The sequence below is a fragment of the Ascidia mentula genome, chromosome 8, assembly GCF_947561715.1.
Source record: "Ascidia mentula chromosome 8, kaAscMent1.1, whole genome shotgun sequence".
In the NCBI taxonomy this organism is placed as follows: domain Eukaryota; kingdom Metazoa; phylum Chordata; class Ascidiacea; order Phlebobranchia; family Ascidiidae; genus Ascidia; species Ascidia mentula.
In genome coordinates this window covers 6,232,503-6,253,165 of record NC_138573.1, presented here as the reverse complement: position 1 = coordinate 6,253,165, position 20,663 = coordinate 6,232,503, and the positions used below count along the sequence as shown (strand labels likewise).

The 20,663-nt window shown below is 40.0% G+C and overlaps 3 protein-coding genes and 1 pseudogene across 4 annotated transcripts in view; 2 read left to right on the top strand and 2 right to left on the bottom strand.

The window, feature by feature from the left end:
* Nucleotides 1-3,361: 3,361 nt before the first annotated feature.
* On the bottom strand, nt 3,362-7,385 carry LOC145910765 (fatty acid hydroxylase domain-containing protein 2-like). Its single transcript, XM_082997969.1, has 8 exons — nt 7,254-7,385; nt 7,020-7,111; nt 6,627-6,730; nt 6,349-6,470; nt 5,920-6,122; nt 5,458-5,563; nt 4,761-4,927; nt 3,362-4,273 (listed from the first exon to the last, which is right to left on the bottom strand). Exons 1-8 carry the CDS (start codon nt 7,332-7,334, stop codon nt 4,102-4,104), a joined length of 1,047 nt encoding a protein of 348 aa, XP_082854095.1. The 5' UTR covers nt 7,335-7,385; the 3' UTR covers nt 3,362-4,101.
* A 1,678-nt stretch (nt 7,386-9,063) lies between these two features.
* On the top strand, nt 9,064-10,891 carry LOC145911728 (fatty acid hydroxylase domain-containing protein 2-like; annotated as a pseudogene). Its single transcript, XR_014403259.1, has 7 exons — nt 9,064-9,161; nt 9,405-9,508; nt 9,590-9,711; nt 9,783-9,985; nt 10,240-10,349; nt 10,427-10,589; nt 10,741-10,891. The product of XR_014403259.1 is annotated as a fatty acid hydroxylase domain-containing protein 2-like (transcript).
* A 145-nt stretch (nt 10,892-11,036) lies between these two features.
* Nucleotides 11,037-17,265, bottom strand: LOC145910995 (uncharacterized). Its single transcript, XM_082998223.1, has 15 exons — nt 17,162-17,265; nt 16,794-16,929; nt 16,614-16,739; nt 15,965-16,091; nt 15,095-15,421; nt 14,576-14,744; nt 14,059-14,346; nt 13,619-13,839; nt 13,455-13,551; nt 13,107-13,210; nt 12,739-12,908; nt 12,339-12,469; nt 12,199-12,277; nt 11,668-12,090; nt 11,037-11,148 (listed from the first exon to the last, which is right to left on the bottom strand). Exons 1-15 carry the CDS (start codon nt 17,263-17,265, stop codon nt 11,068-11,070), a joined length of 2,583 nt encoding a protein of 860 aa, XP_082854349.1. The 3' UTR covers nt 11,037-11,067.
* A 390-nt stretch (nt 17,266-17,655) lies between these two features.
* The window catches only part of LOC145910682 (laminin subunit alpha-5-like), a 29,405-nt gene continuing 26,397 nt past the window's right edge, over nt 17,656-20,663 (top strand). Inside the window, exons 1-7 of the mRNA XM_082997872.1 lie at nt 17,656-17,900; nt 18,025-18,281; nt 18,977-19,213; nt 19,530-19,700; nt 19,771-19,865; nt 19,935-20,050; nt 20,146-20,355. Of these exons, the coding sequence (XP_082853998.1) occupies nt 17,777-17,900; nt 18,025-18,281; nt 18,977-19,213; nt 19,530-19,700; nt 19,771-19,865; nt 19,935-20,050; nt 20,146-20,355 (1,210 nt within the window). The 5' untranslated portion in view covers nt 17,656-17,776. The remainder of the gene's footprint in view (nt 17,901-18,024; nt 18,282-18,976; nt 19,214-19,529; nt 19,701-19,770; nt 19,866-19,934; nt 20,051-20,145; nt 20,356-20,663) is intronic.

Below are 20,663 nucleotides of genomic sequence, written 5' to 3'. Positions count from 1 at the left end.
ACGCGATCGTTTATTATTCCCGAAGGCTGGATAGTTGGCTGTACAGTCAACAGAGAAAACGCGACATCGAATGTTTTCCATCCTACATGCGCATTCCAATGCGGTGTGTACAAACATCGTCTTGGACATTTGCACGTGTTCTTAGTTGTATGGAATCAACTGACTTAACGCAGAGTTTAGATTTGTCAGGACATCAGTACAAAAAGAATCCACTTCACCACCCACAGCCAACATAAGAGGTTCACATGTAACTCGGCCTTGCCTTGAGCACTTTTCAATTCAAATATACCTGACTTTAGTCTGGTGAAACAATCTTCCATTGCGCCAGCACAAAGCTATCAAAACCACTTCATCCCAGCCAAGATCCGCCAACAGAGTACACCGTTCTTCGCACTTAAATTACGTAATGCCTTCATTTATACAAATTGCTGACTGTGTTGAAAAGGTTATTACTGGCTTGTGCATCTTGATGCAGGCAAAAAAAATAATAACTTTCTGAGGGCCTAAATTATTGATCTTTCCCATACCACGTGGTCTATGACGCCATACAGCAGGGGCGCCAACGCCGCTTTTTCTTACCAACACGTCACGTACGAATGAAAGAGCGGCTTTTCTTTTCGATCGTGCACAAAAGGTACTGAAGTGCGAATACACGTGACTAATAATATAAACGTAGAAGATTCGCTTTCTGGGCTGTGAAATATCAATGCACAACCGTGCGTTTTTGCTGCAGACTTTGGCTGGCAAACGACATTTTCTAAATTATTTGTAGCGCAAGAGCGCAATTAGGCTATTTTCCGTACATACTATAATGAGAAGCCTAAGGCTACATAAACCGGCAAGTGTTGTTTGGTCTGATAATGGCAGCGATTTTTTTTTTGCAATGCTAAAGTTAACAATGGGTCAATGCCCTTCTTCATTAAAGAAAATTACACAACAAAATCAATAACAAATGTTTCTCCTTTTTTAGCAATGTTTCGCAAATTTCACATAAATTGTCTCGACAAAATAATCACGTTTTCCGACAAGGCAGTTAACCCAAGTAGTTTGTGTACTGAGGTTTATTGTGCATTTTATTTGCATTCAAACTGTTACGAGACGATTAGTTTTATAGTCCTCTCGTTATGTATGCGCATAGAAGACGGAGCGGTACCGTATAATGTACACCTGAAGAGCTACGCTGCAGGTTACTGTATCAACTCATCACTAGCCACAACGCAACACAACATGGCATCAGCCTTGTTTAAAACTTTCATCATTTCCTAATCCTTTGCCAGCACACTTGTACACGGATGTGCTGTCAGTTTTGACACAGCTTGAAAAACCTGAAGAGGTACAAGCACAAACCTTGCCGCATGCAACATGACCCCTTGTCGCAAGTAAATCGACACTACACAGTAATAAGACAGGGCGCAGTAGAAAATTTACGGTTTTCTCTACAAAAGCTCACAGAGAGACGGAGGCACAGAAGCGAGGCGATAAGCCCGGGCGCTTCTTCACGCCTGAGCAGGCACGTCTTGCCTTGGGCAAGCGGCCTTTCCAGCACAGGTATGCGCAAATGCTGGAAGGTAACTGTAGATTGTGGCCTCCTCGGAGACTTAACTTCAACAACCGATTGCGCGAGGCAAAACATTTGTTCATTGAAACGTTTCCCCAACGTTGCTGCTTATGGGTAAGCAGCTAAAATCCCTGTCATCTCAAATCACAGCCAACCAAACCTTTTCTACTTTCCTAAAACATAAATTCGCACAATACAATGACTTCTAAACGTCATTTTTCCGATTTTCCAATAGCCGGGTAAGGAACATAATGGGAAAAAGGCTAGAGGAGAACATACGCCCAAAAAGGTACCCGTTTAACCTGAAAAAAAAACACGTTCACAAGCAGTTTTTCCCTGTTGTTGAACCACAATTTCCACCTATGTGCTTGTCTTATCTGATAGCCCCGATTTACTGGGATAAGACTCGACATGAGTGTCAATATTTACCCGTTGTTAGACTTTCATATTTCATAAAGCACTTATTTTCTATCAGTCAAATGTAATGACGATTTGAACAACCTCACAGTAACACAACTATAATCAAGAAATTCTTTCCGAAACAGAGCGGGAAATTTGAGTAATAACTACAGTACTAACAAATCATGGTATAAATTTCATGTTTGGTAAGTTTAACAAGAAGTTTCGCTAATGGCTTTGTGTTATGGCAAAAGTGCGACGTTCGGTGACCACGATATCTACAACATCCACAAAATGATCGAATAACCCAGCAGACAAGCCTGAACAGAGTTGTTGTACTGGCTGCAACGAATGATCACGTGACTGCATCTCGATTGCGACACACTATAATTACGAGGGCGTCTTTATTTTGTTGCTCACAATTTTGCGGATCAAATCGAAGTTGTTACTTATTGTCTCATAAGCAGCGTCGCAAATCGATATGCAATATCTGTGTTTGGCGTTGGTCGTATCTGCAAAAAGTTTCCCGAAAAATGAGACTCGTTTGTGTAGATTTTGACGAACTTTACGTCATGATTTATCATTGACTTACTCTATTTTCACTTTATTATTACCAAATATACTTTGTTTTGCGTCACATTGTTGCAAAGCTTTGTCGTAACAGTTATGGTCTCGGACTGTTTTTATTTCACTTGCTACTGCCACCAAGCGAATGTTTATATTTTATAAATAAACTTTGATTTTTCCTTTTTTTTAATCTAAGTTTAAGTAATTTTAAGAAATTTATTTGTTTGCTTAAAACTTTGTACCTAAGTATGCCACAAAGTTGGTTCTAGATCAGCAGTATGGTCAAATAATTATGTTGGATGAACTAAAAAGACAACAAAAAATGTTTCAGGCTTCCACAATCTATTAAGCTTTACGCCTGACCCATAAGCAGGAACCGTAAAAAACAAGACAAGTACATAAATAAAAAATATATCGACGGAAATCCAGTTAAGTCTATATACAGCGGCCTTTGCAGATGCTTTTTAAAGTTGTGCTTCTTGTGGTTACTTCATACTCACGTTTTTTAAAACTTAAGTTTGGTGATTATCGATACAGTTCTTCCTATATACCAGCAGCAACCAATAGGAATTTGTGTATGTCGGAGCGAACTAAGAAACCGGCCCCATACATATTTTCCAAAGTTTTAATAAATAGTTGCTCAACACAGGGTGGTATTTGACTCTACACTAGCGGACTGATGTCACGTAACGTTATGTACGATCAGTTACTTCCTGCGATAGGCAATCTAACTTTGTTCAGAAAACATCCCGTTTTGTTTGTTTGCGTGCATGCAATGGGAGGGAAATGCCTTACATGATACATGTCAAAAAATCATCATCCACGCATGTCTTACATCCAAGCAAGGTTTTTATTAATGCAGGTAACACAGTAATTAATTAAACAGAACTGATAAACGCTGCGAGGTTTTGGGTTGTTTTCATGCCTGAAGAATATAGTGTATGGTGTGTGGCAACAAGCAGTTGTTCAATACTCGAAAAGTTCAACGTTCGCAGTCGAGTCACCATTCCGTGCACGAAATACAATGTAAAGGTAGAATACCAGAAGTTTTTCAATGAGAGATTCGGTTCGAATTAGGGAGTGTACACGCGGTCACATGGTGGGAAATATACATAGAGATATATAGCCACGCGCAGAACACACACAATACGTACGTATTTGCAAGAACACAAATAACCACAGTTATAAACAGTCAACACAGTTGAAAGAAGATAACCCCAAGCGTTTGTACTGCACTGGATAATTAAGGATTGAACTAAAAAGGCAAGCTTTAAATTTCTGTAGCATTCACATCAGTAGCTTCAAAGTACATAACTGTTCAACATCAAAACAGAAAGCAGGATTATGACTTTCGAATGTTGCTTCAAGCTACTACTTTCAACTCCGTTGATGACAAAGATATTCGCTTATAACGTTCGAACTTCAAACTGAATTTCATAACATGTACTATTTTACTCAAGTGGGTTCATACAACATAAATCAAAATTAACACGATGAAACAATTACAAAGGTTAGGCAAGCAAGCAAAACACAAAGTGCACATATATTTTTTTTAAAACTATCCGAAATGCGGAAAGTTAAGAAGAAGACTTGCTTGCTTTTTGTGGAGGGTCGTCGGGAAAGCTGACCTTGACCGGCTCCAGACTAAAGTGCATAATATGTCGCTGGTAGTGTTTACTAGCTCGGAACTGGCCGTCGGTGTTATGTAGACGGTCGAGGATGCCCAACACTCCATAACACTGATTAAACCTATATACAAATAACACAGAATATTTAGGTCCTTATGTTTTGAAATTACAATCAAGCATTATTTTTGCGATGTTGTGACTTTTCTTAAAGCCACGTCGTGGTCGAATTTCATTGAGTTGGATAAGGTTTGTGGAAATTACATATTCGCTACATCACTAGAGTCACGGTAGTTTCCCTGTGGAATCTGCTTATGGCCAGCAAATTAACGGCACGACAGCGATTATGTGACCAATTTGCAGTCAAGAATGTGTGCCAAAAATATCGACTTACAACAAAACTGCAGATTTTTGCATAGGATACCCCCTTGCATTACATACAATGTCTGCCATAGCATTTACTAAAAAAATGAAGACTGACATTGTTGCATGACATCCTCCCCGAAAGTTTTCCATCCAACAAACAAACAGAATAAAATAGGATATCACATAAACACTATGAACCACATAAGTGTAGCCGTACTGCATGGCTTCTAACATATTTATCTTACTTTAGATGGTGATAGTCATGTTGCTCTGGAGACGGAAAAGATGGGAAGTGGTAACCGCTGTGAGAGTTCGAGGTGTTAATGAGAGCAATGACAAACCATAGCCACATCGTTGCTAAGTGGGAACCAAGCAGGATGGGTCCACAAAACACAGGTATAACATTTGATAACTGCAAGTGAAAAACACATTGTTAAGCAACACACCTGGCCATTAGTGTGGGGGCTATATTTTAGAGGACTGATTTGAAGCCAAAACAGTTGGCAAACATTGTGATATCCATACTGTTGTTTTACATTTAATGCGCTAATAATAATCATTACCTCGCACAAACTGTGATTAAGTATGATTTGGCACAGAAATTGAAAAAAGTTATATCAGTTGTGTTAATTTAAAAGGTGTGTGTAATGTTAGGTGTGTGTTTAGTTGAAATGCCCCATAAATTTACTACTGTGACTGAATAAACCACTACTGGTGAAACAGCCCTGTTATTGTCATAAAACTACGTGACAGAGATGGCCCAGCTGTGTGTAGCATGTTTTGAAAATAAAAGTAATATGAGTCGATTTCCTGTCATGTTGATGACAGCTGTTTATCCTACTAACGAGGAGACTTTCGGGTAACAAAGAGAAGAAAAGTTCATTTAAGCACTGAAATTACTGGCAAGAACCTAATGCATTTTATGTTTTATCGAAACCATACTATGTGTTCTATGGGATGAGCATACACCCCAACAATTCCGATTGGGGCTGTCCATTCGTGGTGCATTTTGTGAACATACTTGTAGATTCTAGGATGGTGTAAAAGCCTAAAAACAAAATGAAATTGTATGATACTTAAACAATTGCACAAAAACACGTAGGTTGCTGTCACAGTAAGTTTTTTCAATATGTATGGTGTCTTAATTTTACACGTAATTCAGTTGTTTGCTGCTGATACATCATGGGTTTGCTTAAAGGTATTTGACCCAATTACATGTGAAGGTATATTTGTCACATAAACACCTATTATAGTGTAACACTTTTTATGTGTAAGCTAAACACTGCAACTCTTAATGATTTTGATGGTGTAATAATAATGAAAAGCAGAATTTAACACTAAAATCATGTTCTGTGTCTGGCAAATATTTCAAGTATATATTCAATATGTTTTCTACCAACCTACCTGTGAAAATAATAGAAAAGGACTTCTTCAACTAAAATAAATCCTCCCAAGTGCAGTAGAACAACTTGAAAAGTCGGTAACTCTGGACCAGTTGACATGCCCCTCCATAGCATTAGAGGGTAAAACACAGCAGTCATTAATAGACTGATGATGTGATTGCAAACGACCACTTTAAGGCAACGGTTCAGTTTCGCTTTATCCACCTAAAAATACTCAACATTATTTTTGGCAAAAGATGGAACCCTAAATGAGGGTTAATGTTATAACTTGTCCCCAATTCATTGTCCAAAAAGAGACATGCTAGAAACAATTTACCACATACTCTTGGTGCAAAACATATCAAGGTATCACAAACATTAACATGTGATACAACAATCTATAATGTGGAAAAACACGTCTTTGCATACAAACTGAAACAAAAAAACCAACCGGGACAACTTTTTCCTCCTGAATTTTGTACTTTTGAAGAAATGCAGGCTTTCCAGTAATATCAATATACAGCAAAAATGCATTGAAGCCCCAAAAGAAAAGGTTGGAAACTGCACTCGTCCCTATATTTTGTACAGTAAGAGTTACTAAAACTTGGGAATTCATGAAAACATTCCAAATTTACTAAATAATGTTGTTCACATTTGCCTCTATCAATAAGGTAAAAAAGAGAAAAAGTATCGGTTTACAATTTTTCTTCAGCTTTCTACAAAACTTACCAAAAACGATCAATGTTGCATCGTTATGGTTAAAAATGTCAAGCACATTCATCCATAAATGTTGCCACAGGTCATGGGACAAACCCCACAAATGTGTAAGGTGCCTAAAATGCAAAAAAAATAATATTAAAAGTTTTGTTTAATTCCTATCACCTGTTTGCTTGCTGTTTCAAGGCAATTATTATATTAGAAAGTAAACCCTGGCTAAACATTGTTAATTTTTATGTAACCAGAAAACAATTATAGGTTAACGAACCAGAGTACTGTATGAAAGGTAATAAAGTTTCCACACTTTAAAATGTTGCTCAACTCTGATCATATGCAGTTGAAATAAAAACATATAAATCACAAAATTAAATTTTTACAATAAACAATCACATCACATCACAATACCATGTGAGTGAATTTCTTGCTGCAGCCAATGCCAGTATAGCTCCACCAACAACGAACACCGCTTTCTGGATGCTTGAGCAAAAGTTGATGAACTGAAATATACGTGACCTTTCGTTCATCGTGAAATATATTGCAACGTCTTAATTACAATTAATACACTGACACAATCCCAGCAATAAAAATTTATAATGCCTTGCATAAGTGCGTAAAATAAATAACATTATTTGCACTTACCCGAGTTTTATAATCAGCGAAATCCATGGTCTGGGTGTTCAATGATTGACCCACCACAACCCTCGACGGTTCTGACTTCATCTTCCTGTACTTCGCCCTCCAACAATAACAGTTTGTTGTTGTGATCACGTGCCAAGCCACGCTTCGCTGCAGGCGACATCACGCCCTCAGTCTCAACCGATCACATACCAGCACCAAGCTTCAACAAACGCTTGTCATTTCATTTTAGAGCTTAAACGTTCAAACTAACGATCTTGAAATAGCTATACAGGGGTGTGTGTGTTGATTTGTGGGGGCGGAACTTACGTTGCTAAGACGACGTGACGCAATGCAAGACGCCTTTTGTAAGGTCACCTATGTCGCAATAACAGGATGAATTGAACGTTCGATAGCCCTGGCTCGTTGAGTGTGAACGTCGTATCTAAGACCTACCTGCCATTTGCTTGGCGTGAGGTTGTTTATGAATCCATTCTGCTGAAGTGTGACCATACACAACTTAGCAAAGTTGTCTATGGTGTGACCATAAGATTTGTAATCGTGGTCAAATCGCTTGAAACCTTCTACATCTGTTATTGCAAATTAAAAGTACACACACAGAAGTAATATGTATTGCGCCACCAGTCCGGTGGTTCTCAACCTTTTTATCGGGCGGACAGGGGTGCAGTGGTAATTTTATAGGTTCGAACGCCATGAGAAACACAAATTACATCAACAAGAAATGCGCGTCTTGCTAATGGCCGAGCATTCGATGCTAGAGGTGCCGGAGCATCGTAGATAAGATACGTTGATACAAGCTCATGTGCCGAATAGGTTGCACCGGGGACGAAATAAACAGTACGACGATGCGTGACGATGTTAGTCCGTTGTTGCAAGGATGTGCTTTTCGACTACTGTGGTCACGTGCGCGTCGAGGTTTTTGAGTTGTCCGGGTTTTTTGAGTTGTCTCCGGTCCCTGCGTAAATTGCTGAAACCAATTGCAATGTACGACCAAAGCTATAATTCTAAAATGCCCCAAAAAGATGCAACATCCCGGTATAGGAAATATTTGGCAACGCTGGTACGTTATGGACGATTGTTGTGTGCATTTAAGACATCATGCAAGATAAATGGGATTTTCGAAGAATCCGAATGTGTAGAGATTCTTGAAAATTATGGATGCGTTAAACTATTATGTAGGACATATACCACGAGAAATTCAACGAGGCTTCACAACTCTACCACTAGACTATGTACTAATATATCGGTCTTCTTTAAGAGTAAGTATTCAAGAATATTATAGGTGAATGTTATATTCAGCACCGGAAATCCTTCAAGCAAGTTTTGTATTGAGATCCTTATAGGAAACATGCCCGAATCTACTTGTTATATATCTACATGTATTTTTGTTTAAAACGCGTTGAATGTAAACAATCTATATCTAAACAAGGCAACAAACCGAGGCATGACTGGTATCTATTTCTATCCGGCAAATTTGTTCGTGACAGGATATTTCTCACGCCTCTTCACCGACGCCTAATTTTTTTCAGTAAAGTACAGTCTGACAATTATGTACAGGCTGTTTGTTTCCTCGGCGACGAAAAGGCAATGAAGGTAAATCAGTGAATTGTCTTTCTGTCGTATAAATCTAGGTCTTAATTGCGATGCGTGAAACTGACTCTGTTTTTGTTAAAAATAAAAAAAATAAAATAATAAAGAAGGCTTGAGTTGAAAAATCGATATGTGTTATTGAAACATAACAAGACTGACGAACAAAGGTTGATTTGTGTAATGGGTATAGTGTGGTTGTAAAGAAAATGCATTTTTGCTGTTAATGTAGGGGCTGCTCGATAATTCGCAAGTACAATGGAAAGTTGTTGTTGCTCTGGTCGCATTTTTAGTAGCCATGGGAGCGGACAAACTACAAAATGAGTAAGTTAATAACGACAATAACTAAAAGACATTCAATTAATGTTTAGTTGCTATGACAATGTAAGTTTTTCGTGAGCTGCAGAATATGTCTTTTTCGTTTGTCATTTCTTCGCCTGACTGGTTTGCTATGCAAACCGTTTCTAATAGGTCGAAACAGTGGCACTGCCTGCAGCAGACTTAACATTAATGGATTTATAGTTCGTTTACATTTTTAGCAGTTTAAAGCATATCGTTTTTGTGCAGAGTGATACAGTCTCTTGTAACCGCCTTGCGGTTATTGGCACAAAGCGTGTGGTTGGCCATGATCGAAGTGTTCGGTTACACAGAATTTGGCTTATTTTGCGCACGTGAGTTTTACATCATTACAATTTCTTTGTGAAAAACTTCACTGGTGTATGAATATATAACAAACAACAACGTTTACGCAGTTCCTTTGACCACAACCTACTTATTTTATTGGGTACCTGGCTGTTTTTTTCTGATCTTGGATATCAGCGGGAGACCTGGCGCCCTGGTCAAGTACAAGATCCAAAGTTATAAAAATCAACCTGTAAGCTCATGAGTAGCACTGTGGCATGTCGACTAAAGCCAAACAACACACAATGCACAAACTCTTTACAGTTGTCCTATGCCGACCTTTGGAAATGTTTGCGAGTGGTGATCCCTAACAGCTTGCTGATAGCTGTGGTCAGCTACTTCTGTTATCCAGTGCAAGTTTGGCGCGGAATGTCGTACAGCAAGGAGCTGCCAACTCTTTCCAATTTTGCCGTGCAACTGATGGGATGCATAGTGCTGGAAGAAGTGATGTTTTACTATTTGCACAGGCAAGTATTATACAAGGCATATTTTACAACTAGCACCATGCAAATGTTATATAGTAGAAAAGATAGTGCCCCGACCCAATAACAGCTTATGGAGTGACCTATTGTGGACCAAATCATAAAAATATCTTTGTAAACCAGTGGTCAAATCTCCAAATATTTGCTAAAGCGCCAACATAACGTGATTGTTTGAATGTCAAAAAAAAATGTCTACGAAACAGGTTTGGTGTAACTTTTGTGTGCATTTCCAAACGCAGACTACTGCACATTCCAGTATTGTACAAGCACATTCATAAAGTTCACCACGAGTGGGTCGCGCCCATCGCCGTATCATCCCTGTACGCTCATCCGCTAGAACACATAGTAAGTACAAACAACAGTAAAGGCAAAAGTTTCTCGATAACGTAAGCTATTTGAGTAAAGAAGAGACCTTTTAACAGCCAGTCAACATCCTGGCCGTTATGATTGGACCAGCCATAATGGGCTGTCACGTTTTTACTATGACCGTTTGGACGGCGTTGGCTACCTTTAACACCCTTCACGCACACAGCGGATATCACTTTCCGGGTATGATGTCAGCGGAGGCCCACGACTACCACCACGTGGCGTAAGTGAATGCGACGTTTGTTACGAACAAGTACCACAATGTCTTCTGTGACTTAATTGGTTTCAAGGGGTTTGAAACCGAGGTTTTTGTCATAATTTTGGTTATGTTTTTTTACGCATCCTATAACACATGCTTTTGGGGGATTCGACAGGTTTACGCAATGCTATGGCTTCACCGGCATTCTCGACCGGCTCCACGGAACCAACGCCAAGTTTTTGAAAACAGTGCAGTCAAAACGAAACAAGGTTTTCTACAGTTTGACTCCAATCAAGGAAATCATACCGGAGGAGAAATGTCGATAAAGTAACATAAAAAATTTCTTTGCAAAACGTGACGACATGTTTTTCTGTTTGCTTATCCTCTAACAAAGCATAGATACGTTTGTAAATGCATCGTACCACAAAAACACATATATTTGTAGCTGTTATATAAATCTGTATTATTCGGCGGGTCATGCATAATTGTTTCTTGTCTGGCTTCATCTTTTCTTGTCTTTCGAGATTCCGGGTCTTCCGTATGCACAAAACGGCATTCGGTTCACTGTCAGGCTCTCGATTTTCTGAACATGCAACAAATTATGGAAATCAATTCACCGACGAGTAAACCAGTGGATATTTTCTGTTTTACGTTTTTTGTTGCATTTTGTTCATTTTTATTGAATTTTGGTCGAGTATTTGTCATGCTTATGAATACCCAACATTTGTTTTGTTTAAATAAGGACGAACAATTTGATGGGTTCCGAATAATTGACGATTTCGTACGATCCGTGACTATAAAAAGGTTGGGAACCAATGAATTGAACGTAAAAAATCCCCACAATTTAAAGCAATCTCAAAACCGATACGTAACAAATATGTAACGATCACTTTAACTATAGTATACTAGTCTTAATGTTTGATATTTTTCAAACTGTGATGCATTTTTTTTACCAATGTTGACAATAGTATGGGCCAGTCTCTTCATTCTTAGAATTATGAGCAAATTCGTAAACAGTGTTCCTTACCAAGTTTATTTTTGGATTTATAAAATGTGTATCGAATTTTCGTTTATTCGACTGGTTAATATATTTTCGTCCTACCTCGTATGTTTTGCTTGTCATCACTGTTTCAGTTCTTATCACGAAGTCGCGCAAAGCGACAAGGCAGAGGAGCGGAAAATTCGGCGGGACATTGCACTCAAAGAAACGCTCGCTAGCGCCCACGTCCGGGTGAATAATCGGCTCTGAAAGGTCGCTAGGAGTGGCCATGAACGTCCGAGATTTTTCAGAGTTTATGAATTCGCTGCACTTATCTTCGGACGAAAGTATTTCGTTGCACGGCGGGGTCACGTTTTCGGGCTTTTTTGGTTTTGTTCGCTGTGCTGGTCGCAGAGGTAGTGGTGGTGGGGGCGGTAGAGAGGGCGCGCTTAGATCCGTCGGTTGAGATATTTCTACTTCTATTGCTTTTTCTGGTACCGCAGCAGAAGCTGCATCATTCGTATCATTTGCTGACTCTTCGGTCACCTGACAAACGTTGTAAATGACACTTAAAGAAGCCTTACTTAAATGAAAGCTGGTAAGGTTAATTACCCATTAAACAAGTAAATAGTATTAACAGGTACGAAAAGGCACCTCTACGTTTGCTGTTGTTTCAGATTTCTCCCGGTTGAGATTAATCTTTGTATACTCCTGTCCTTGACCAGGAATGTAACTGTAAGAGAAGAGAAAGCGTTAATAAACACGGCACAGAACAGACCCAGAAAGAAGGTTACTTGTAGACTATTCCATGAGTGTCCAACGCTTTCAGGTCGAGAGAGTCGGTAACGGTGGTTGGTGCAGGGGATTCGCCGGACTGTGCGTCAACAACTGGCTCCAAATCTTGCAACTCCGGGTCGATTTCTTTCTAAAAATGTAGAAAAAAAAAACAATTTTGTCATTGGAAGCGTTTATTTTAAGGCGACTGTGCTAAAAAAAACACTCGTGAAGTGAATGACAAGCGCTCGAGAAAATTAGGTCCTACGTTTCCATTTTTTAATTGAAATTAAAGTTTTTACAAAATTGTTTCTGTTCAACGATCAAGCCGCATGGCAGCATAATGGGAAAATATTTATCTGGTTTTGTGGCGAAAATTGACAGAAACAAGCAAAAAAAGCAATCGTCAAAAGAAGATGCCTGTTGTTCCTCGTCGGTAGCGTTGAGTTCTGGTTTCCTGAATTTTCCACTACGCAATCGGTCGATGCTGTAGCTTAGTTTGAGGTTCCGTGGATCGATGCCAGTTTTTCCGCTCATTTCACAACCGTAGCCATCTGAAGACTGAAGGAACCAATCACGTCCGACAATCGCTGCAACAACCGTTTTGTTTGGTGCAAATACTTTTGTCACTATAATTTCTAGGAACAACGGACACATTGCCAACCAATATAATGGATGCTTAACAGATTATTAAGTTACAATATGCCTGGCAGCAACAAAAACATTATATTAACAGATAAACTTCAGTACAAGATTAAGACATAATGATACATCAAGGCTTTTCTAACACTGTTTCCTGTCATTGGGATCTTTTTTCCAATATGCAGTCTTATAGGTGCTCACAGATTTCCACCAAACGTCAATTGGGGGAGTTTTCTGCCTGCTTTTACGACTGCAGAAAAATTGAATTTAAATTTAGTATATACATCAAAAATAACTTCCAACTGCATTGGAAGTATATAAATTGTAATATTTAAACAAAGCAAAGTTGTATTCGTCTATACGGTGTACTTTTCTCCGTTTCTATCTTACAAAGTTAGCAATGAAGCTTGCAGTGCAAGTCATGGTTAAATGCCCAGGGTCCTGCATTGACGAACTCCCAAGTTAAACTATACGATAATGTATTAGCAAAGAACCTTCCAGCTGAAGCTTTTTTTTTCTTTCCGCCCGAATTCTTAGATTGCTTCTTTTTTGGGGAGTCCCCCCTGCTCCCCTCCTGCTGTTGCTGTCGGACTGAGTGGGTCAAATGGGTAACCGTGAGGAAGGCAAAAAAGTTACAACGGAAATCTTTTGTTATTACCCTGCATTTGCATCGTGGAGTAGAGCAAGTTGGCGCGTCTCTCCGCGGCGGAAGGTTTGCGTTTGGTGACCTCTTTTGGCGGGGCTTCAGGAATAAGGACTTCCGTGCGAGGTCGCTCCGCTACGATTTGACGGCCAAGGCGGTTACACAGCATGTGCAGCGTAGAGTCGTATGATTTATAAAGGCTAAGAAGGCCGCCCGTGCAAACTTCGCATTCGCACCTTAAACGTATTTGCATCAATTTCAGCATAAATACAATAAATAGTTTTGCGCTAAGCTGTGTTGTTGGGATCAAAAGTTAGTCTCAACATCAAACTTCATACTCAAAAAAATCCGAAAGAGCTCCGTTGTTACAAATCTACGGCGCAATCTGAATGTACTTGGGCCTCAATTTCTCTATGTTTAACTGTCAGCAGCAAATATTCTTTCCATAAACTTACGTCCATTTGTCCACATTTGCAAGGTTGTTTACCACGATTGACCTGTTTCTCTTCATTGGACTCAATGTAGGCAGAATAAGTTCGTTTTCCGTCGTGGTTTCCATTCCATCAGATGTTGGGCTGCATGACGTCACGCTGGTTTCCAAAGAATCTTCAGGATCTGTTCCCAGTCTGTCCGAACTCTCCGTCTCACGGATGTTGACGAGGTTCTTGTAGTTGCGCTTCTTGAACCACCAACTCTCGTAGGGGTTTTTCGACGAGTTGAAGGCATCGTTGAGAATTGAATGTCTGAAATTGAGAAAGTACTCGAGCAAATATACAGGGGAGAGATTGAAAACTTTTTACAATAAAATTTTACGCTGAAACCTGACGTCATAAATGATTTCGTACCAATATTTAAAACTAAAAAAGCAGTAAATTATGCAAACATATTCCAAGAGCAAGAAAATTCGTCTTTACTTGAGCAACACGCCTGGACTAGTAACTACAATATCGAAAATAAAAGGCATGGACTTACAATCTGTTTCTGCGGGCATTTTTTTCACGCTCAAGCTTCTTTTTTTCGAGCAGCACATGACGATTGAGCGGATTCAGTATTGACACTTGGTCGTTGCCGCGCCTAATGGTGTCTTTGTGTCGGAGATCGCCCAACCAGGCTATGTTTCCGACAGTAAACTTTCTGGAACGACATATTTTCAACGCACAGTCGCCTAAATAGTTGAAAAAGGTAAAAGTGCTCGAGTCCCCGCAAAGTGACGAGTTGTTTTTCTATATAAACAGGCTACATGTTATGAAAGTATCTCTGATGTGCCTCGTAACAAAGTGATACTAGCCCACTACATCAAATAAAAAGCTATCAATCTGACAAAAAAGAGTTTGGTGTTATTCATGTGTGGTTTGCTTTTCAAACCAAAAACCAACTCGAATTGGTGCGGTGCCCACGCCGAAATTCACTGGTTGGCTGGTCAGATGAGATATACATTATTCAAAATACTTAAAAAGAGTAGAAAACGATTAGCGTCAATGCGACCTTTAAATCTGTACCTTTTAAATATTTTTTCCTTCCTGCCCATCGTATTCACGAACAACAGCGAAGAATCCTCGTCGTTCTTGGGCTGCCCGACTCTCAATACAGTCAGTTGATCGTCTTTGTCTCTCCTCTTTTCACAAACCTCCCATAGACTTGGCAAATCGCCGGTTTTCACAGATCCGCTATCCGGCGCCATTGAGTTTTGCTTTAAGATATCGCTGACTGTGACGTTTGTCAGACCATCCCCGCGAAGCACATCACGCAACTGTTCAACGTTTATGCCGTAGTAGGTAAAGGATATTTTGGTGAGCTCTTCTCCTAACGGTGATGCGTCTGAATAAAGTAAATATTTGAAGATATTATTATCGGTAAATAATTTTAACACAACCACAAATGGAGAGATACTATGAATTAAAAGTCCCATTTTATGGACAGTTAGAGCAAAAGATAATGAAGTGCCGGGGATTCGTCAATAAATTCACCAGATTCGTGGCAGTACAAAACACGTGAAGCAAAATATGGTGTTAAGGAAGAAAACATTTTCCTTTGAAAACAATATTGATATGAGAACGATACGATGTTTGAAACGCGAATCTCAGCGGTGCCTGTGTGGTTCCTCTGAGAAGTAATTGAGTATATTCTGGCCCACAAATTAACAGCGAAAGTGTTGTTTTGTGGGAAAAGAGCCAATTAAAAGACGAACATTTGTTTTTGAAAAGCATTTTTAGCTTTTAGCTGTTCTATAGGTTAATGGTGTAGATAATTTCACAGCAGTTTATTATGAGCAAGGAAAATCATGGTCAAGGGCCCACGGTTGGGAAATGACTTCACCAACAATTTTGTACTTGGAAATGGCTTAGGAGCCGTGGTAATTACCGTCTGTATCGCTTCCGTCAGAACTGCGACTGTGGCTGGAGCGCTTTTTAGTCGGCTGCATTTTCAAACAATTGCGACCCCGTTGCAGTACAACTGACTCGTACATTTTTGTAGTGAAGCGAAGTACCTTGGTGACACAAATAAACCGTTTTTGCAAGTGTAACGAAACGAAAAAAAACACAAAATATAACTAGTGGCATTGAACCTTGTATAATACTGTTTAAAATCACAAACAAAAACAACGCCGAATATGACTGCTACTGATGAAAAATATGAATTACAAAACTTTAACACGTAATATGCTGAAGCGAACATGTAATTGCTCGAGGCTGTAAGTAAAGTGCTGAAAATCGGCGGAAGGTCGCCTGAGACAAAAACACCGCGTTACGTAATTCTTATCACAGTTTGCACGTTGGCGCGAAAAAGTTGAATGACCCACAATGACCGCCGAACTAGGGTAGACAAACAAAAGGCAACCAACAAGGTTGTTGGTGTGAAACGCAAAACTTGAGAACGGAATCGTTGTTGGAGTCTTGGCGCCATCTTAACAACTCACCATAGTGATAACATAGTGGGCAATTACACATGGGGGCGAAAATTTAGTAGGCTTATGCACACGCGCTTAAGTCAATTAAAAAAGATTTCTTACCAATCCGTTATTTTCCAGATCTTTGTAGGTTTGGCGAATGTTTGAAAGGAGGTCGCCCTCGGTTACCCTCAAAGAGGTACAGCCATCCCAATTGTCACTGGTGACAAACGGCCAAAACTGGTATTCCTGCAAAGCGCAACACAATACGGTTCATAGCCCAGATAATTCATTTTTGTCTACCTTCATGTCGTGTACGGTAAGAACTGGGTATTTATTTCCGTACATCTCCGCCAGAACGTCCGACGATGGCTTTTCAGCATCTTCGTAGTCGGGAACAAACTGTAGCTCGTGGACCGCTTTACGGAGGTCTTCATTTCTTCAAACAAAATAATGCAGTTTTTTATTAAACATTTTTTTCAAATAAAACCAACATCGAAGTAAGGAAAAATCAGGCCCAAATATAATGTGTTTACTTCATTGGGTCACACGCAGATAACAACCGTGAGTCGTTATCGACCAATGGATTGCCAGAACAAGGTACTTGATAAGGTAAAAAAGCTACTATTTGCAGAGAGATAGTAAAAGCTGGTGCTTTGTTGGATGTTTACCTTTCAAGGTTCGGGTTTATCTGGAAACTGACCTTTTTGCTTTGGTGGATAGCGTACCATCGCACTTTAGAATGCAAACAATCCAACAACTCTTGTTTTAACATTATGTACGTTGTTGAAGAAAACTTTGGTTTGATCACAAAGTTTCAACCAGCAATTGTGACGTCATGGCCGATCACAGTTATCCAATTGTTTTTATTGTGAAGGAACAATTTTAAAACAATAGCGCTGTATTACCGTGAATAATAAAGCGTTACGTCACAAACACAATCTGGGTCACAAGGCGACAATTTCGATGCGGGCCGGCTCGCGCTTTTATTGTCACAAAAGAAAGGGCCGCTCTGAACAAACGATTCGCTTGGAAGGTCAGCTGGCTGGAGCGACAAGGTGGAAAAACGGCGGCTTCGAATAGAGAAAAGGCCCGTGGCTCTTTTTTCTCGCAAAGGCGCACTGGAGCGTACAAGAAGTTGGCAAATTGTAAAGCGAATCAGTCAGTGTGCAAAACGCGTCATTGCTGAGTGCTACAAAGAACTGAAAATTTTTAGACAGTGACGATACGACAAAGATTTTTTGATATACGTTTTGCATTTTGTGTGACGCTGACTTTACGGCAAAATGCTGCGCCTCGCGATAGCATTGGGGCTTGCGTTACAGTGCGTAGCCCAATCTGTAATTGAGGAATCGTTTTTGGTCAGGGAGGATAATGTATTGAGTCCACCGTATTTCAACATTGCCTCAGGTATGATATAATAATGCTTGACGGTACAGAAGCGTATGTTACAATAATCGTTTATTAAAAGGGGGTTCGAGATTGACAAACAATAGCATGTCATTTTTCCTAACATTCACGTTCACTTTTCAAGGCAAAAAGATTGATTCTACGTCTACTTGCGGAACTGGTGGCCCCGAACTGTTTTGCAAGCTGACAGGTGGAACAAACTTCGAGTTTTCAAACAGCCTTCATCAGGGCCAGGTCTGCGATATTTGCAACGGCGAAAATCCCGTCAAGGCTCACCCGGCCAAAAACGCAATCGATGGCACCGAGAAATGGTGGCAGAGCCCCCCACTTTCGCGTGGCAGCAATTACAACAAAGTCAACATGACAATTCACCTTGGACAGGTATGCTGTTGTTTAAATTTGTACGTGAAACATTATTTTGCCATTAGACGTAGTGAGGTGTAAGTTTAGTCGAGTGAATGTCTCTATATTCTGGTCAGTTGTCGGTATATACCTGTTTTTATTTGCTTATTCAGTTGCCAGTAAGGTACGCCATAAGGCAGCAAACCAGCCAAATACATAAAGACCTCACGTTGCTCATAATTTGCCCAGGAAAACCGCAATTAGTAGTAGGGCAAGTACCCCGCTATTACAAGTACGTTGGTTTCCGCTGGCTGCTTGGCACGTCTGCGTCGCTCGCAAGCCTAGGCCCTTCTTCGTACGCTTTTCATTAACAAACCGCGTCTGGTTTTCAGTTCTCGCTAGCAGGGCGGCGTCTGACTTCTGAATGTCAGGAAATAGGCCTGCTGGTTTCCTTACACCTTGCGTGACGTTGTTTCCTGCCTTAAAAGTCCAGTGTTTGACAACGTTTATAGTCAAAACTGTATTTGTACCAATCCTGAACCACCATGGCTTCCAAAACTTTCCGGTAGCGTTTCAGCAGACGTTTGTCATTACGTAATCCCTAATATTGCAACATTTTGTAAGTAACATATAGGAGGCCCCTTAATTTGATTCTGGACAACGTGCCAGTGAAAGTTGTTTTTTCAAACCCATATTTTTACCAATTGTCTGTAATGTATTTTTGCTAATCACAGGTCTTCCACGTCGCTTATGTTCTCATCAAATTCGCCAACTCCCCGCGTGCCGGGACTTGGGTTTTGGAAAGATCTTCTGACTATGGAGAGTCTTACCAGCCGTGGCAGTACTTTGCCAATACCGACAGTGACTGCTACAACTTATTCGGAATGGACAGTCTGGAGGAAATCACTAGAGATGACAGTGTTAAGTGCACGTCCGATTACTCGAGCGTCGTACCCCTGGAGAACGGAGAGGTTAGTTTATATATTACCTTGCAATGGGTTCTACTAAATGCATTACTACTGAATGCCCGTCCAGTGCCTTAACTGTAAGAAGTCATTCACTAGCATTTGGTGAGTCCAACGGGTTTTGCTTTCTCTGGATTGCAATTGAATCAGTGCAGCACCGGATTTCCTGAATTAGTTTAATGTGTTACAAGCATGGCTTGTACAATGGGATCTTTTGGGTGTAGGCCCTACTGAATTTTTGACTGTATTTAAAAACTGCCTACATACCCATTTTTTGGTAAAAATGAGGAAGTTTATAGATGATAATTGATTTCAATTTTAGGTCATTGTATCCATGGTGAAAGGTCGTCCTGGTTCTCATAATTTCTCCTATGCTACTGTACTGCAAGAATGGAGCAAGGCAACGAACATCCGTCTTCGCTTTTTGAGAACAAAGACTTTGCTTGGGCACTTGATGGCTGTATCTGAAGCAGACCCCACAGTCACCAGAAGGGTAAGCCTTAATCTATTATGCATTCAACATAAGATTTTCCAAAATATAATATTGGTATTATCAATTACAGTACTACTATAGTATCAAGGATATCAGTGTTGGCGGTAGATGTGTTTGCAATGGACATGCTGACATATGCGAGCCTGATGAAAATGATCTCTACAAGTAAGTTTTCTTCTGTGTGATTCAGCCAATGGCTGAATTTTAAGTGACAAACACTTCCTTTTTTTGAAGGGCCAAGTGCTTGTGCCAGCATAACACCTGTGGAAGCAGTTGCGAATATTGCTGCCCTGGATTTGAACAAAAAGCATGGAGAGCTGCTGTACCAGAATCAACCAACGAGTGCGAAGGTACTGAAAATCAATTTCCATAAATATAGTGTACTTAAGATATATTCCAACAATCTTGTTTGAGCACGATTCGTTAACATGGATATTTTTATTAGCTTGTAACTGCCATGGACATGCCACAGCCTGTCGGTATGATGAAGAAGTAGACCAAAGGCGTTTGTCTCTTGATTTGGCTGGAAATTATGAGGGCGGTGGTGTGTGCATCAACTGTACCCATAACACGGCTGGCATTAACTGTCAATTGTGTGCACCTGGATTTTGGAGACCAAGCCATGTTGATCCTAGGGATCCCAATGGTTGCAGAGGTAAGAGTGTTGTTGATCATATTAGCATGAGATTTGTGATTTTTATAATGTGAGTTAATTTTCTTTTAAATCTAATGAAATTTTTTGACATGTGCTGTTACACTATTCTGTGTTGATGGTTAACATAGCCATGAAGCCGCATTATGTAGACGCTGTGCTCACACACATGTCCGAGCTTTAAGCTTTATCTTTCCTGTAATCTGCACAGTACGATTGTTTGCAGCGGAACCCACTTTTCCAATAACAATGTTTCCTCCTCCTCCAATCATCTCAGTCACTGAGTCCTTTGACTTAAAAGATGATTCCTT

What these genes read in the sequence shown, in the direction of transcription:
- LOC145910765 (XM_082997969.1), bottom strand. Translation starts at nt 7,334, where the DNA reads ATGAAGTCAGAACCGTCGAGGGTTGTGGTGGGTCAATCATTGAACACC. An exon ending in TCGCTGATTATAAAACTCGG is followed by an intron (nt 7,112 to 7,253) that starts GTAAGTGCAAAT and finishes CGTATATTTCAG; the next exon opens with TTCATCAACTTTTGCTCAAG. An exon ending in TGCAACATTGATCGTTTTTG is followed by an intron (nt 6,471 to 6,626) that starts GTAAGTTTTGTA and finishes TACAAAATATAG; the next exon opens with GGACGAGTGCAGTTTCCAAC.
- LOC145910995 (XM_082998223.1), bottom strand. Translation starts at nt 17,265, where the DNA reads ATGTTAAAACAAGAGTTGTTGGATTGTTTGCATTCTAAAGTGCGATGG. An exon ending in AATGCCCGCAGAAACAGATT is followed by an intron (nt 14,347 to 14,575) that starts GTAAGTCCATGC and finishes TCTCAATTTCAG; the next exon opens with ACATTCAATTCTCAACGATG. An exon ending in AAACAACAGCAAACGTAGAG is followed by an intron (nt 12,091 to 12,198) that starts GTGCCTTTTCGT and finishes AACGTTTGTCAG; the next exon opens with GTGACCGAAGAGTCAGCAAA.